This window comes from Hyperolius riggenbachi, chromosome 7 (assembly GCF_040937935.1).
Source record: "Hyperolius riggenbachi isolate aHypRig1 chromosome 7, aHypRig1.pri, whole genome shotgun sequence".
NCBI classification, from domain to species: Eukaryota; Metazoa; Chordata; class Amphibia; order Anura; family Hyperoliidae; genus Hyperolius; species Hyperolius riggenbachi.
This window is the reverse complement of record NC_090652.1, coordinates 318,113,479-318,130,630: the sequence shown is the minus strand read 5'-3', so window position 1 is coordinate 318,130,630 and position 17,152 is coordinate 318,113,479. Positions and strand designations below refer to the sequence as shown.

General features: G+C 44.8%; 1 protein-coding gene across 9 annotated transcripts in view; it reads left to right on the top strand.

Annotated features, from left to right (window-relative positions):
- Positions 1–17,152, top strand: part of LOC137525248 (kalirin) — a 469,346-nt gene that overhangs the window by 337,772 nt on the left and 114,422 nt on the right. For all 9 annotated transcript variants that reach the window (XM_068246262.1, XM_068246265.1, XM_068246261.1 and 6 more), the window contains one exon: positions 16,450–16,696. In XM_068246262.1, coding sequence (XP_068102363.1) covers positions 16,450–16,696 — 247 coding nt within the window. The remainder of the gene's footprint in view (positions 1–16,449; positions 16,697–17,152) is intronic.

The window sequence follows — 17,152 nt, the reverse complement described above, 5'->3', positions numbered from 1 at the left end:
CTGATCCTGTGTGTGGAGTTGGGGCTGTAATGTGAGATGTGTTTTTGGATTTAATACACTGAGCATTTCTGCATGGGGTAAACAGCTGATTTTACTGAACATTTTTGGAAATGACAATTCCATCGTTTCCATAGTCTGCCAGAGCTCTTCAGAAACCTCCACCTGCATTGCTACGGCCCGCCCCCAGCTCAGCAGCCTCCAATTAGGCCACGTCTGACTGCCCCGACCCTAACCTAACTACCACCACGTGAGTTGCTATGTGTGATGACCGAATCCACCATCTCTCTGCAATCTGCGCATCTCCAGCACCGAGTTCCTCCCGCTGCATCTGGCAGCCAGGTGCGGTTATTCTGGATATCGGCAGGTGGTCAGAATAGTGGTGGTTATTCTGGATATCAGCAGGTGGTCAGAATAGGGGCGGTTATTCTGGATATCGTCAGGTGGTCAGAATAGGGGTGGGTATTCTGGATATCAGCAGGTGGTCAGAATAGGTGTGGTTATAGTCGATATCAGCAGGTGTTCAGATTAGGGGCGGTTATTCTGGATATCGGCAGGTGGTCAGATTAGGGGCGGTTATTCTGGATACCGGCAGGTGGTCAGAATAGGTGTGGTTATACTCGATATCAGCAGGTGGTCATATTAGGGGCGGTTATTCTGGATATCGGCAGGTGGTCAGATTAGGGTTGGTTATTCTGGATATCGGCAGGTGGTTAGATTAGGGTCGGTTATTCTGGATATCGCCAGGTGGTCAGTATAGGGGCCGGTTATTTTGGATATTGGTAGGTGGTCAGGATAGGGGTGGTTATTCTGGATATCAGCAGGTGATTAGAAAAGGGGCAGTTATTCTGGATATCAGCAGGTGGTCAGAATAGGGGCAGTTGTTCTGGATATTGGCAGGTGATCAGATTAGGGGCGGTTATTCTGGATATCGACAGGTGGTCAGTATAGGGGCCGGTTATTTTGGATATCGGCAGGTGATCAGAATAGTGGCGGTTATTCTGGATATCGGCAGGTGGTCAGATTAGGGGCGGTTATTCTGGATATTGGCAGGTGGTCAGAATAGTGGCAGTTATTCTGGATATCGTCAGGTGATCAGAATAGTGGCGGTTATTTTGAATATCGGCAGGTGATCAGAATAGTGGCGGTTATTGTGGATATCAGCAGGTGTTCAGAAGAGGGGAGGTTATTCTGGATATTGGCAGGTGATCAGAATAGTGGCGGTTATTCTGGATATCGGCATCTGGTCAGAATAAGGGAGGTTATTCTGGATATTGGCAGGTGGTCAGAATAGTGGCAGTTATTCTGGATATCGGCAGGTGATCAGAATAGTGGCGGTTATTTTGAATATCGGCAGGTGATCAGAATAGTGGCGGTTATTGTGGATATCAGCAGGTGTTCAGAATAGGGGAGGTTATTCTGGATATTGGCAGGTGATCAGAATAGTGGCGGTTATTCTGGATATCGGCATCTGGTCAGAAAAGGGGAGGTTATTCTGGAGATTATTTTGGATATCGGCAGGTGGTCAGAATAGGGGAGGTTATTCTGGATATCGGCAGGTGGTCAGAATAGGGGTGGTTATTCTGGATATCGGCAGGTGATCAGAATAGGGGCGGTTATTCTGGATATCGGCAGGTGGGCAGAATAGGGGTGGTTATTCTGGACACCGGCAGGTGGCCACAATAGAGGTGGTTATTCTGGATATCGACAGGTGATCAGAATAGAGGGCGGTTATTCTGGATGTTGGCAGGTGGTCAGAATAGGGGAGGTTATTCTGGATATCGGCAGGTGGTCAGAATAGGGGTGGTTATTCTGGATATCGGCAGGTGATCAGAATAGGGGCGGTTATTCTGGATATCGGCAGGTGGGCAGAATAGGGGTGGTTATTCTGGACACCGGCAGGTGGCCACAATAGAGGTGGTTATTCTGGATATCGACAGGTGATCAGAATAGAGGGCGGTTATTCTGGATGTTGGCAGGTGGTCAGAATAGGGGCGGTTATTCTGGATATTGGCAGGTGATCAGATTAGGGGCGGTTATTCTGGATATCGGCAGGTGGTCAGTATAGGGGCCGGTTATTTTGGATATTGGTAGGTGATCAGGATAGTGGTGGTTATTCTGGATATCGGCAGGTGATTAGAAAAGGGGCAGTTATTCTGGATATCGGCAGGTGGTTAGAATAGGGGCGGTTTTTTGGATATTGGCAGGTGGTTAGAATAGGGGAGGTTATTCTGGATATCGGCAGGTGGTCAGAATAGGGGCGGGTTTTTTGGATATTGGCAGGGGGTGAGAATAGGGGTGGTTATTCTGGATATCGGCATGTGTTCAGAATAGGGGTGGTTATTCTGGATATCGGCAGGTGGTCACAAAAGGGGCGGTTATTCTGGATATCAGCAGGTGGTCACAATAGGGTCGGTTATTCTGGATATCAGCATGTGGTCAGAATAGGGGCGGTAATTCTGGATATCAGCAGGTGGTCAGAATAGGGGCGATTATTCTGGATACCGGCATGTGTTCAAAATAGGGGCGGTTATTCTGGATATTGGCATGTGGTCAGAATAGGAGCGGTTATTCTGGATCTCAGCAGGTGGTCAGAATAGGGTGGTTATTATGGATATCTGCAGGTGGTCAGGATAAAGTGACTTGCCTGTGTATGCAGCACTGCTGCCTCTTATCCTGATCACTCTCCTTACTGTACATGATATAAACATGTATACAGCATCCAAGGGTCATCTGTGGAGAGATAATCGCCGTGCAGGGCTGCAGCATGGACGGGGTTACTGTCTGTTTGCAGCGGAGCCTCAGTTAGTCACCAAGCGAAGCCACAACGTCACGTATACAGACTGTCTGATTCACTTATCTGGCTGCAGAAGCACGTCATACACAGAAAGCAGACCTGTCCCTCACAGCCCTCATCCACCCCCGTGTCTGTGTGACCTTTAAGGGGCTCTCCACCAAAAAACTGGAATGTGAGCGTTAGATGGAGTCTGGAGAGATATATGGGACAGATAGTGAGATGTGCTCCTCCACCATGACTTATCTACCAAAAGTGTGACTCCAAGCTGCCTCCCTCTGCTGCAGAGAATGACAGTGCTGTATAAATACAAAATAATAATATGGCAGGACATTAGACTATGACTATGGTAGGATTACAGTGTGAGCTCCTCTGAGGACAGTCAGTGACATGACTATGTACTCTGTACAGTGCTGCAGGAGATGTCAGTGCTATATAAATACATAATAATATGGTAGGACATTAGACTATGACTATGGTAGGATTAGAGTGTCAGCTCCTCTAAGGACAGTCAGTGACATGACTATGTACTCTGTAATGTGCTGCAGGAGATATCACTGCTATATAATACATAATAATAATAATATGGTAGGACATTGCACTATGACTGTGGTAGGATTAGATTGTGAGCCCCTCTGAGGACAGTTAGTGACATGACTATGTACTCTGTAATGTGCTGCAGGAGATGTCAGTGCTATATAAATAAATAATAATAATATGGTAGGACATTAGACTATGACTATGGTAGGATTAGAGTGTGAGCTCCTCTGAGGACAGTCAGTGACATGACTATGTACTCTGTACAGTGCTGCAGGAGATGTCAGTGCTATATAAATACATAATAATATGGTAGGACATTAGACTATGACTATGGTAGGATTAGAGTGTGAGCTCCTCTGAGGACAGTCAGTGACATGACTATGTACTCTGTAATGTTCTGCAGGAGATGTCAGTGCTATATAAATACATAATAATATGGTAGGACATTAGACTATGACTATGGTAGGATTAGAGTGTGAGCTCCTCTGAGGACAGTCAGTGACATGACTATGTACTCTGTAATGTGCTGCAGAAGATGTCAGTGCTATATAAATAATAATAATATGGTAGGACATTAGACTATGACTATGGTAGGATTAGAGTGTGGGCTCCTCTGAGGACAGTTAGTGACATGACTATGTACTCTGTAATGTGCTGCAGGAGATGTCAGTGCTATATAAATAAATAATAATAATATGGTAGGACATTAGACTATGACTATGGTAGGATTAGAGTGTGAGCTCCTCTGAGGACAGTCAGCGACATGACTAGGTACTCTGTAATGTGCTGCAGAAGATGTCAGTGCTATATAAATACATAATAAGAGTATGGTAGGACATTAGGCTATGACTATGGTAGGATTAGAGTGTGAGCTCCTCTGAGGACAGTCAGCGACATGACTAGGTACTCTGTAATGTGCTGCAGAAGGTGTCAGTGCTATATAAATACATAATAATAATAATATGGTAGGACATTAGACTATGACTATGGTAGGATTAGAGTGTGAGCTCCTCTGAGGACAGTCAGTGACACGACTATGTACTCTGTACAGTGCTGCAGAAGATGTCAGTGCTATATAAATACATAATAATAATATGGAGGGCATCAGACTATGACTATGGTAGGATTAGATTGTGAGCTCCTCTGAGGACAGTCAGTGACATGACTATGTACTCTGTAATGTGCTACAGAAGATGTCAGTGCTATATAAATACATAATAATATGGTTGGACATTACACTATGACTATGGTAGGATTAGAGTGTGAGCTCTTCTGAGGACAGTCAGTGACATGACTACGTACTCTGTAATGTGCTGCAGAAGATGTCAGTGCTATATAAATACATAATAATAATATGGTAGGACATTACACTATGACTATGGTAGGATTAGAGTGTGAGCTCCTCTGAGGACAGTCAGCGACATGACTATGTACTCTGTAATGTTCTGCAGGAGATGTCAGTGCTATATAAATACATAATAATAATAATATGGTAGGACATTACACTATGACTATGGTAGGATTAGAGTGTGAGCTCCTCTGAGGACAGTCAGTGAGTGACATGACTGTGTACTGTATGTATCATAGCACCTATGCTGGAATAGCCTGAGAGGGATTATAGATATAATGGTGCGGGGAGTGTGTACAGATTCCTGGCCAGCTTTACACATAATAATATTATTATTATTGTTATCACTGCTATTGTTCTTCATGTACTCAGTGCCCACACATTACACAACATTGTACAATCATTCACGTGGGCTGGAGATGAAGATCAAGATAAACACTCAGAAAAGCGAGAGGAAAAAGAAGAGGACCTGTTGTGTCAGACTTAAAGTGCCCATTAACTGAACATTTTTTTTAGCGAATACCCATCTTCATTCAGATTAACCCTTTGGCCGCCAATTTATTTACAGGCTTGCAAGTGCTCAAGGCCAATTTATTTTAACACATTTTTTTCTTGTTTGTTTCCTTGCTTTCAATTAGTACTGCTGTAATGTGTATTTATGGCCACTTGTCACTAGAGAGATCAAAGCATTCCAAGAATTTACAGCACGAGTTCTGCCGACTGAGGCCAAAAGCAGATCATTTATCTCAAAGGAGATAACTCTATTGCTGCTGCTAATGGGTTAAAAGAAAAGATTGTATGTATTGATGCAGACCACTAAAGAATCCAATTTGAGATGATATCTCCACCAGTTATGGTCAGAACTATGAAATAATCAGCCAAGAAAGGAGAGAAAACCAGATAGTTACCACGGCAGAGGTCTGGATCGTCCAGAGGCCTCCTCGTCTCCCTCCGTGTCGCCATTCCAGCCGCTGGACCCCCAAGCTCGCGATCCAGAATAGGAGCCGCACACCACAGAAGCAGGATGGATCTCACCTGCGCAGTACCACAAGAAACCGAGCCTAGCTCCGCCCACAAGCCCCTGCCAACAGGTTCCGGGGGTCCGAGCGCCGGAACCTCGAGGGGGAAGGGGAAAGCTTCTGGAGTATCCATAAGCTTCTCTCTATTTATCAAACACCCATTTCTGGCACTTTCACGACAGGTACACTTTAAGGCCTCTTTCACACTGGGATGCTTTTTGCCCACAATTTGCCAGCGATCAGCAAAGCTCTGCTGCTGCACAAGTGATCCTATGGGTGCCACTGAGGCGCCAGGTGTAACCCGGACCTTTTACTGTTGTATGCTCCTATGTTATATTGCCTGAGGAAGCAGGTTTACACCTGTGAAACGCGTTGCGACCCCCTTGGAGTATGCCAATAACATTTATTTAAATTTGAACTGACAGTTTATAGTGTCTGCTTACAGGAGGTAAGTCCACCGCTGCCTCCAAAGCACTTTTAAACATTTTATTACCTGATTTTATCATTCTGGCGCCTCTGTTCTTTCTACATAATATTAATTATCCACCCTTGGTGGAGGGGGATACCCCTTTTTCCTGTCTACAGAGAGCGACTTCTTATTCCTGAGTGGGGACAGGATAATCTCCTCACCTGCCTATCCAGTGGTTGCTGGGAGGTAACCCTGTCTTGTGAGTATATATATTGTACTCTTTACATATATCCATTTTTGCAGTACTTACTACACTATATTGGGCTCTTGGTTTCCCTCTTCTATGGGATTACTGACAGTCTGGCTATTGCGGTGCGTTTGCGATTTTAGATGATTGGAAACGTGCTGCATGTAGCGTCATCCCAGCGATCGCATCGCGATTCTCATTTACTGGAATGAGAAACGAAAAATACTAGCGGTAAAAAATGGCAGAACACCGCAATGCAAGATCTCAATGGCAATCGCCAAGCGGTCTGCGGTTCCGAGCGTGAATGGGGCATAAGGAATTGATCGACAATGTGATCATTCAGGAAGGATTGGGCTCATCCACTTGTGTATCTTCATGGAACACGATCTGAAACATCTAAAAACATTACCCTGAAGGGTGCTTATTACAGAAATCCTGAAGCAGTCATTTGTGGGGTGATTCTTCCTGCTTGCTCAGACGAGCTCTTCCTGACCCCACCTGAAGGAGCAGCGACTGCGCTGAGCATGGCTTCTGTTCTCATGATTTCATTAAGTACAAAAATATCACCCCTCCGATCCACCGGTCACCCGAATAATGGAAAACTGCAGCCGCCTCTCGGATTGGTAAACTCTCTGAAATCGATCAGCGGAGCATGGACTGGTAATGGACTGCCATGTCAGGAGCAGTGTGGAGGCCGAGCGTTGTGGTCTGTGAGGGGTTAACCTCCAGAGGGTGTCATGGAAACCTCTTATCGGTGATGTCAGCAGAGACGCTGCACACCTGTCACTGTGTCAGACGCTGAGCATTGTCCCTGGCGACTCGGGTGACATTTGGATCAGGACAGGTATGATGGGGGCTGAGATCAGCTGTTTATACTGCGGGGGGGGGGGGGGGGTGTCATTGTTGTCATCCTGAGTTTTGTTATCACTGCGTATGACAAAGCACTGAACAACAGTTAATAGTTGCTAATTATAAGATGCTGTCCCTGGGGGTCTCTTGGAGAAGGTACTGGAGTATTCCCATGTCCGTCTCCAGGGATTGGCGTTTTTTCTGACGCAGATTTCCAGAGAATAGCGAGGAGACATAAGGAGGCCTTCCTAAACCAGCAATGTGAGGAATAGAAGAAAACTGAGAGGCAGAACAAGAGATCTCCTCAAGAGAATTAGACATATCAAGGGAACATTTCACACTGAAGTGAGCGGGATAAAATACATAGATGGTATGGACCTAAGAGTGCCTATTGGAAATACATACTTGAAACTGCGGCCTGATCAATGATTTTATCAATTTGTAAGAGAATTGGTGCTTCAACATGGCTGCCCGATCAAACTTTCAATCAACATCGGGACAAAATTAGTCAAATGGATTGAGAGAGGCAGAACGGATTAAGAATGGCAGAAAAATCTGTGGCAAGGGCTTGGTGTGGTGGTAACAGCATTCAATACCATGACAACCGACAGACCCCACTCCGGTGACATCCCCAAGCCCCCCAGGTGTGTGTCAATTTACATCCCAATCCTAAAGAAGGGCAATGCCAAGGAATGTTCCAACTACCCAACAATCGCCCTCATATCTCAAGCTAGCAAGGTTATGCTCAATATTCTGCAGGCTAGGCTTCAGCGACATGAGAACCGACTGAGAACTTGTGGAAGAGCGAGAGTCCGAGGAACCAGCAATCAAATGGCCAACCTTCCCTGGATCATGGAGAAAGCAAGGGAATTTCGGAAACACATCTACTTCTGCTTCATGGACTAGACCACTAATGGCAAGTTCTTAAAGAGATGGGAGTACCGGTCACCTAACACTTCTTCTGAGGATCTTGTATGCAGGTCAAGAAGCAACAGAACATGGAACAGTAGATTGGGTCAATATTGGAGAAGGACTATGACAAGGCTGTATATTGTCACCCTGTCTATATACCTTATATACAGAGTATAATGCGAAATGCTGGACTGGATGAAGCAAAAACTGGAATTAAAGGATACCTGAAGTGACACGTGACATGATGAGATAGACATGTGTATGTACAGTGCCGAGCACACAAATAACTAGGCTGTGTTCCTTTTTTTCTTTATCTGCCTGAAAGAGTTAAACATCAGGTATGCAAGTGACAGGTTCTGTCCGGGTCGGGGCTGGGTTAGACTATAGCATAACCCTCACTGATTAGTAATTACAGCCATAAAACACTTTCCTGTCAGTAAATGGCTTCTGAGAGCAGGAAAGAGATAGTCAATAGTTCATAGATTTGAGCTCTGGCATACTGCAATGATGGTGTCATTGAGCAGAGACAATGAAACAGTAAAAACTTAAAAACTAGTTTTAAATATAAAATAAAACTATGGGATATCTGAAAAAAAGTCATGTTTTAGGAGAAGGAGAATAGATACAATTGTTTATCTCATCAGTTGATTTTGAACTCGGATGTCCATTAAGATTGCTGGAAGAAATATCAACAACCTCAGATATGCAGAAGATACGGCTCTCATGGCAGAAAGTGAAGAAACCTCTTGATGAGGGTGAAAGAGGAAAGTGCAAAAGCTGGCCTAAGGCTCAATATTGAAACCACTAAGATCATGGCATCAGGACCCACCCCCTCCACGCATATTGGGGGGGGGGGGGGGGGGAGAGACATGGAAGCAGTATCAGACTTTGTGTTCTGGGGCTCAATGATCTCTGCAGATGGAGAATGCAGCCATGACATTAAAAGACCTTTACTCCTGGGAAGGAAAGCCATGACAGACTTGGACAATGTAATCAAAAGCAGAGACGTCACATTGTCAACAAAGGTTCATATAGTCAGAGCCATGATGTTTCCAGTAGTGATATGTGGTTGTGAGTTGGACCAGAAGGAAGGCTGAGCGCCGAAGAATCAACGCCTTAGAATTGTGTTGCTGCAGAAGACTTGTGAGAGTTCCCTGGACTGCAAGAAGATCCAATCAGTCAATCGCTAAAGAAATTCCCCCCCGACTGTTCATTGGAAGGAGCCATGCTGAAGATGAAGCTGAAATACCTGGACACACAATGAGAAGGCGGAACTCATTGGAGAAGGTCCTGCTGGGAAGATGAAGGGCAGGAGGAGGAGGGGATGGCAGAGAATGATAAGGTTAGGTAAGTCCATGGAGGGCAGGAGGAGGAGGGGATGGCAGAGAATGAGATCTCTATACTATCATGGAAGCAGCAAATATGAGCTTGGACAAGCATTGAGCGGCAGTAGAGGACAGAGAGGCCAGGCTTGCTGTGCTCCAATTGGTCGCAAAGAGTCCCACATGACTGAATAGCATCCGAACAACAATTATAAGATAATTGCACGATCCAGAATACAATACAGTATATATTATAGGGAATATAGGATACAGCAGGTGTGGAAATAGGGCTGTGGTGACTCAGTAATGAGCAGTTAGGACAAAATAAGGTCCGGTGCACATCTAAGCGCTAGCGTAATCGCAAACACTAAGCGTTTTTTGAAGCTATTCTTCAATGCGATTTCAGGCATGTGCCAAGCGATTTTCTGGGTATACCTAGCAATTTTTGGAACGTTTAAGTGTAGCAATTTTTTTTTAGTTTTTGTACAGTAGAGCTGGAAGTGTTCAGCTTTTGTAAAAAACAAAAAAACAAAACACGCTTGGAGAATTGTTCTGATCTAGCGCTTTTCAGAGCGATTTTCCACTTTCCTATACTTAAAGGGAACCTAAACTGAGAAGGATATGGATTGTTCCTTTTCAAATAATACCAGTTGCCTGACTCTCCTGCTGATCCTGTGTCTCTAATACTTTCAGCCACAGCCCCTGAACAAGCATGCAGATCAGGTGCTCTGACTGAAGTCAGACTGGATTAGCTGCATGCTTGTTTCAGGTGTGTGAGTCAGCCACTACTGCAGCCAAAGGGATCAGCAGGACTGCCAGGCAACTGGTATTGTTTAAAAGGAAACATCCATATCCCTCTCAGTTTAGGTTCCCTTTAACATTGAGGCTGAATCGCCTCAGAAATCAGCAGAGATGCTGCAGGTCCCACGTTTGCGAAAAAATCACATCGCTCTGGTTTGCTCCAGCCCATTCTAATACATTACGCAAGCGCTTTTCAGACCTCTAGCGTTGGTAAAAGTGCTCAGAAGCGCTCTAGTTGTGCACCAGGCCTATGTCTGCCAGGACTGTATGAATCCACCGTGAGATTAATAATCTTCAGATAACCCTCAGAAAGGAAGCAGCATGAGACCAGAGCTGCTGCTGTATTTCTGGCCTGACCAGTTCTCTTTAGAGGAGAGGTCTGCAGATCGCTGTAGTGTGAAATGTGGGACAGGTAAACAGGTGATTAATTCCGCATAGCAGAGCGCAGGGCGGGGGATTGGCACCGGCGGAGAACTGTCTGTATGTTAATCATTATAGGGGTGAAAATGAAAGCTGCGTCTCTCATCACCCCCCCTCTATGCCCCCCCTCCCCCCTGTCGTGCTGCAGTGCATGCTGGGAGTCAGGCGCGGCCCTCTCACCCCAGCTGATAACTTATAGTTTTCCATTAGTGGATTTTTCAAGCCTCTTTAATTGTTAAGCTGCTCCTGATATCAGCCTGTAAATCTCCACAGATTTTAATTTTCTCAGCTGCCGGCGATGAGTAATTATCATAAAGCATTAATTGCTCTGGCTGTGCGCGCCCGTTCCACCGCCAAACCGCGTCCTAGTCTCCGCGCTCCGAGAATAATGTGTCTGCCAGGAGCCGAGCGATACAGCAGGGAGCAGGAGGTCGGGCACTCGTTTCCTACACCTGGACTAATCCCATGGTTGGCAGCAGCCTGTGACATGCCAGTCTGACCATGTCTGAAGCCTGGCACACACAACCAATTCTGATTCATCAATTTATGAAAGTTTACCTACACAATCCGTTCATAGTATTCAAAATCTGTTGGGTGCATACACACCGATTGGCCAATCAAAATTGCATGTGTGTATTCACCTGGAACACTGTGGAATATCTGTGTTTGCAGTGTATATACATGTAGAGAGAGTTGAAACTGGGGGCTGATATGCAGGGAAACCGTAAATTCGGGCGCCTGAGGCTAGTGGACAAATCGGGCGCCGCCATTCACTCCTATAATAAATATCGTTTAATGGGCGCCCGATAGGAAAAAAGGGCGCCGGAGAAAACTAACGTTTTAAAAGCGGCGCCCGGAGACTTAATGTTTTATTACTGTTTATCATGATTACACATTATTTAATGATTTATACATTTTTAAATATTATTTTTAAACGAAAAACAGTACAATATTTTTTCCAAACATTATTTTTAAACGAAAAACAGTACTTTTTTTTTTAAACATTATTTTTAAACGAAAAAACCAACAGGGGGGTCTTAGGTTTAGGCACCAACAGGGGGTCTTAGGTTTAGGCACCAACAGGGGGTCTTAGGTTTAGGCACCAACAGGGGGTCTTAGGTTTAGGCACCAAAAGGGGGGTCTTAGGTTTAGGCACCAAAAGGGGGGTCTTAGGTTTAGGCACCAACAGGGGGGTCTTAGGTTTAGGCACCAACAGGGGGTCTTAGGTTTAGGCACCAACAGGGGGGTCTTAGGTTTAGGCACCAACAGGGGGGTGTTAGGTTTAGGCAGTAACAGGGGGGTCTTAGGTTTAGGCACCAACAGGGGGGTCTTAGGTTTAGGCACTAACAGGGGGGTCTAGGGGTTAGGGGTAGGTACAGGGAGGGTTACTTAGCAATTTTTTTTTTAAACGTTATTATACGTTTCAATATTTAAACGAAAGATTAACGTTTTTACAATTGCCGATTTAATGCACATTATTTAATGATTTATAACTTTAAAAACATTACTTTTAAACGAAATACAGTACAATACATTTTTAAACGTTATCCATGCTTATCGTTAAAAACCCGGCGCCCTTTTTTCCCAGCGCCCCTTTTTAACGTACGCGATATGCAGGATCTGGTGTAGGAAGTGACGGTTTGTCTGAAGATCTGTTTGCTATAAAATGCAAATGATGATCAACAAAGGAAACCTCACCGTCTCTGCTGCTGCCGTGGCTACCAGAGCTTTACTAGTGTTCCATTATACATATTCATATCGGTTTGATTATGGCAATTTATTATTGGGGGGGGGGGGGGTTAGCTGATGCAGCTGCTGCACAAAAACTCGCTGCAGATCACTTATCTTTGTCTATGCCTTCACTAAATAACAAATACAATCTGTTACCCAGCATGTGGCGGGAATCTCTAAGGGCTGCTTCTCATTGGGGCGATTTTTCAGTGCCACTAATGTATCCCTATAGATACATTCACACAGCAGCGTTTGCGAATGGGAATCACAAGCACAAATCGCACTGAATTGCGAGATCACAAAACACAGAACTGAGCGAGATCGCAGACAAAGCCCCAAGTATCAACCAGCCCTAAGGGACACAAAATGGGAGCAGGACATTTGGACGCCTGGGGCTAATAGACTATTTGGGCGCCCCAGCGGCACTGATGCAGATATTGGCTATTTGGTGCCACAAGCAGGAATTTCGGTGCTCGATAAATAGCAGGCGCCGAGACGTCCAACCAAAATGTTTGAAAATTTTGAAAATTATTATTTTTTCAAATTCATCATCTTTTTGTATTTACGTTATTTGCAGCAGGGGTAGGGACAAGGGGGGCGGTGAAGGTTGGGCATCAGGAAGGGGGGGGGGGGGGGGTTAGGCACCACCAGGGGGGAGGGTTCTGTGTGAGTACAGTTGGTTTAGTTGCAGTAAAATATTACTAACATTTTCCAAGGTTTTACTATCCTCATTACCACTGTAAATATTTTTTCGTTTTCGTTTTGCGCCCAATTCACAATGGTATTTATTGTTTAGACTTATATCATGTTCACCCCACACCCATTTTTCCTCACGCCTCTACTTCACGCAGGCCCAGGAAAGTGTATGTATATAACTATTTCCTGGCAGCAAGAGGTTGCATACATTGTATTATTCTGCAAGGTGACTAATCTGTGTGAACACGCTGCCCCCTTGTGGTGTTTCTGCAGAACATCGTCTTGTGGGGCCACCTCATCAAACAATGCTTTCTCTTTTGTTTGTTGATGATTAATAACTTGTATCTGAAGTGCTGTTTTATTTTTTATATATATTCTTTAGGTAGTTATACATCTAGTGATTTGGCTGTACGATCGACTGTTCGATTCAATCATTTTATAGAATCAATAGAGAATTGAGTGTGTTGCAGAACGCCCAAGCTACAGGGAGTGCAGAATTATTAGGCAAATGAGTATTTTGACCACATCATCCTCTTTATGCATGTTGTCTTACTCCAAGCTGTATAGGCTCAAAAGCCTACTACCAATTAAGCATATTAGGTGCATCTCTGTAATGAGAAGGGGTGTGGTCTAATGACATCAACACCCTATATCAGGTGTGCATAATTATTAGGCAACTTCCTTTCCTTTGGCAAAATGGGTCAAAAGAAGGACTTGACAGGCTCAGAAAAGTCAAAAATAGCGAGATATCTTGCAAAGGGATGCAGCACTCTTAAAATTGCAAAGCTTCTGAAGCGTGATCTTCGAACAATCAATCGTTTCATTAAAAATAGTCAACAGGGTCACAAGAAGCGTGTGGAAAAACCAAGGCGCAAAATAACTGCCCATGAACTGAGAAAAGTCAAGCGTGCAGCTGCCAAGATGCCACTTGCCACCAGTTTGGCCATATTTCAGAGCTGCAACATCACTGGAGTGCCCAAAAGCACAAGGTGTGCAATACTCAGAGACATGGCCAAGGTAAGAAAGGCTGAAAGACACCACCACTGAACAAGACACGCAAGCTGAAACGTCAAGACTGGGCCAAGAAATATCTCAAGACTGATTTTTCTAAGGTTTTATGGACTGATGAAATGAGAGTGAGTCTTGATGGGCCAGATGGATGGGCTCGTGGCTGGATTGGTAAAGGGCAGAGAGCTCCAGTCCGACTCAGACACCAGCAAGGTGGAGGTGGAGTACTGGTTTGGGCTGGTATCATCAAAGATAAGCTTGTGGGGCCTTTTCGGGTTGAGGATGGAGTCAAGCTCAACTCCCAGTCCTACTTCCAGTTTCTGGAAGACACTTTCTTCAAGCAGTGGTACAGGAAGAAGTCTGCACCCTTCAAGAAAAACATGATTTTCATGCAGGACAATGCTCCATCACACGCGTCCAAGTACTCCACAGCGTGGCTGGCAAGAAAGGGTATAAAAGAAGAAAAACTAATGACATGGCCTCCTTGTTCACCTGATCTGAGCCCCATTGAGAACCTGTGGTCCATCATAAAATGTGAGATTTACAAGGAGGGAAAACAGTACACCTCTCTGAACAGTGTCTGGGAGGCTGTGGTTGCTGCTGCACGCAATGTTGATGGTGAACAGATCAAAACACTGACAGAATCCATGGATGGCAGGCTTTTGAGTGTCCTTGCAAAGAAAGGTGGCTATATTGGTCACTGATTTGTTTTTGTTTTTGAATGTCAGAAATGTATATTTGTGAATGTTGAGATGTTATATTGGTTTCACTGGTAAAAATAAATAATTGAAATGGGTATATATTTGTTTTTTGTTAAGTTGCCTAATAATTATGCACAGTAATAGTCACCTGCACACACAGATATCCCCCTAAAATAGCTAAAACTAACAACAAACTAAAAACTACTTTCAAAAATATTCAGCTTTGATATTGAGTTTTTTGGGTTCATTGAGAACATGGTTGTTGTTCAATAATAAAAGTATTCCTCAAAAATACAACTTGCCTAATAATTCTGCACTCCCTGTATAAAAAGTGGCTGATATGTTGCATTGACCAGTTTAGTGGATTGAGCAGAATACGAGATATCGGTCGATCACACAGGAATCGGCTGCTGTCCACATGTCATTCGATTGACTCTTACATAGTTACATAGTTACATAGTTATTTTGGTTGAAAAAAGACATACGTCCATCGAGTTCAACCAGTACAAAGTACAACACCAGCCTGCTCCCTCACATATCCCTGTTGATCCAGAGGAAGGCGAAAAAACCCTTACAAGGCATGGTCCAATTAGCCCCTAAAGGGAAAAATTCCTTCCCGACTCCAGATGGCAATCAGATAAAATCCCTGGATCAACATCATTAGGCATTACCTAGTAATTGTAGCCATGGATGTCTTTCAACGCAAGGAACGCATCTAAGCCCCCTTTAAATGCAGGTATAGAGTTTGCCATAACGACTTCCTGTGGCAATGCATTCCACATCTTAATCACTCTTACTGTAAAGAACCCTTTCCTAAATAAATGGCTAAAACGTTTTTCCTCCATGCGCAGATCATGTCCTCTAGTCCTTTGCGGAGGCCTAGGGACAAAAAGCTCATCCGCCAAGCTATTATATTGCCCTCTGATGTATTTATACATGTTAATTAGATCTCCTCTAAGGCGTCTTTTCTCTAGACTAAATAAACCCAGTTTATCTAACCTTTCTTGGTAAGTGAGACCTTCCATCCCACGTATCAATTGTGTTTTTGCATTCAGGTCATGGAGACACAACATCGGTCAGACCGAATGTGAAGATGAATCGCATAGGATATTGCTTGTAGTGTGTGGGCCACTAGTCGATTGACTTCCGATCAACCATACTTAAGTTGATTCCTTAATAAAGTTGATCGCTTTGTCGATGGAATCAGAATTGCTAGATGTATGGCTACTTTCAATTTGTATTACTTTTTTTTAGTACATCCTGTGAGATATGGAGGCTGACATATTTATTTCCTTTTAAACAATACCAGTTACCTGGCTGTCCTGCTGATCCTCTGCCTGTAATACTTTTAGCCGTAGCCCCTGAACAAGCATGCAGCAGATCAGGTGCTCTGACTGAAGTCAGACTGGATTTGCTGCATGCTTGTTTCAGGTGTGTGATTCAGACACTACTGCAGCCAAATAGATCAGCAAGACAGCCAGGCAACTAGTATTGTTTACCAGGAAATACATATGGCAGCCTCCATATCCCTCTCACTTCCTGTGTGCTGTAGGGTTTCCCCCTGTCTCTGGTGGTCTGCAGACACTTGAGCTGCACATAGTAGGAGTGTCCTCCATGGTCGGTGATTATTAATGGCGCGTTGTGTTTCCCCGCAGTTATCGGGCGGCTGTGAACTGACCACAGTGCTGCAGGATTTCGTGGCCATCCACAGCAATGAGCTGAGCATTCAGGTGGGCCAGACGGTGGAGCTGTTGGAGAAGCCCAGTGACCGGCCTGGATGGTGTTTGGTGAGGACGACGGAGCGGAGTCCCCCGCAGGAAGGCCTGGTGCCCAGCAGCGCTCTGTGCATCTCTCACTCCCGCAGCAGCATCGAGATGGACTGCTTCTTCCCGCCCGGCAAAGGTAAGAAGGTCCGCCTTACTCTGGGGTCATCCTCCGGGGGGCGCTATAGAGTTATATCCTGTCACATTGCTGGCTATGGGCACCTCTTATAATGGCTGCAATGGCACCAGAATACCAATCACACCTCCTGCCACTAGGAGGCGCTAGTCCACGTTAAGTGTAGTATAGGCATCACTCCAAGCATACTCACTGCCCAGAAGGGCCACAACTGCACCTCGGGGGTGGAGCAACTTAGACAGCCCTCCCCCATATACCCGGGGGTGGGGGGTAGCATAGATCGCTACCCCTAATGCTGCCACCACCTGGGAGAGCTATCCACAACCCCTCCCCAAAGAGAAGCCTGCCACTAACAGTCCAATTAATAGCGAAAAATCGTTTGAGTGATTCGATAATTCTGATCAAAAGTGAAATCGTTCATTATACCATGAACCAATCTTTTCTTCCTATCTATCGCAA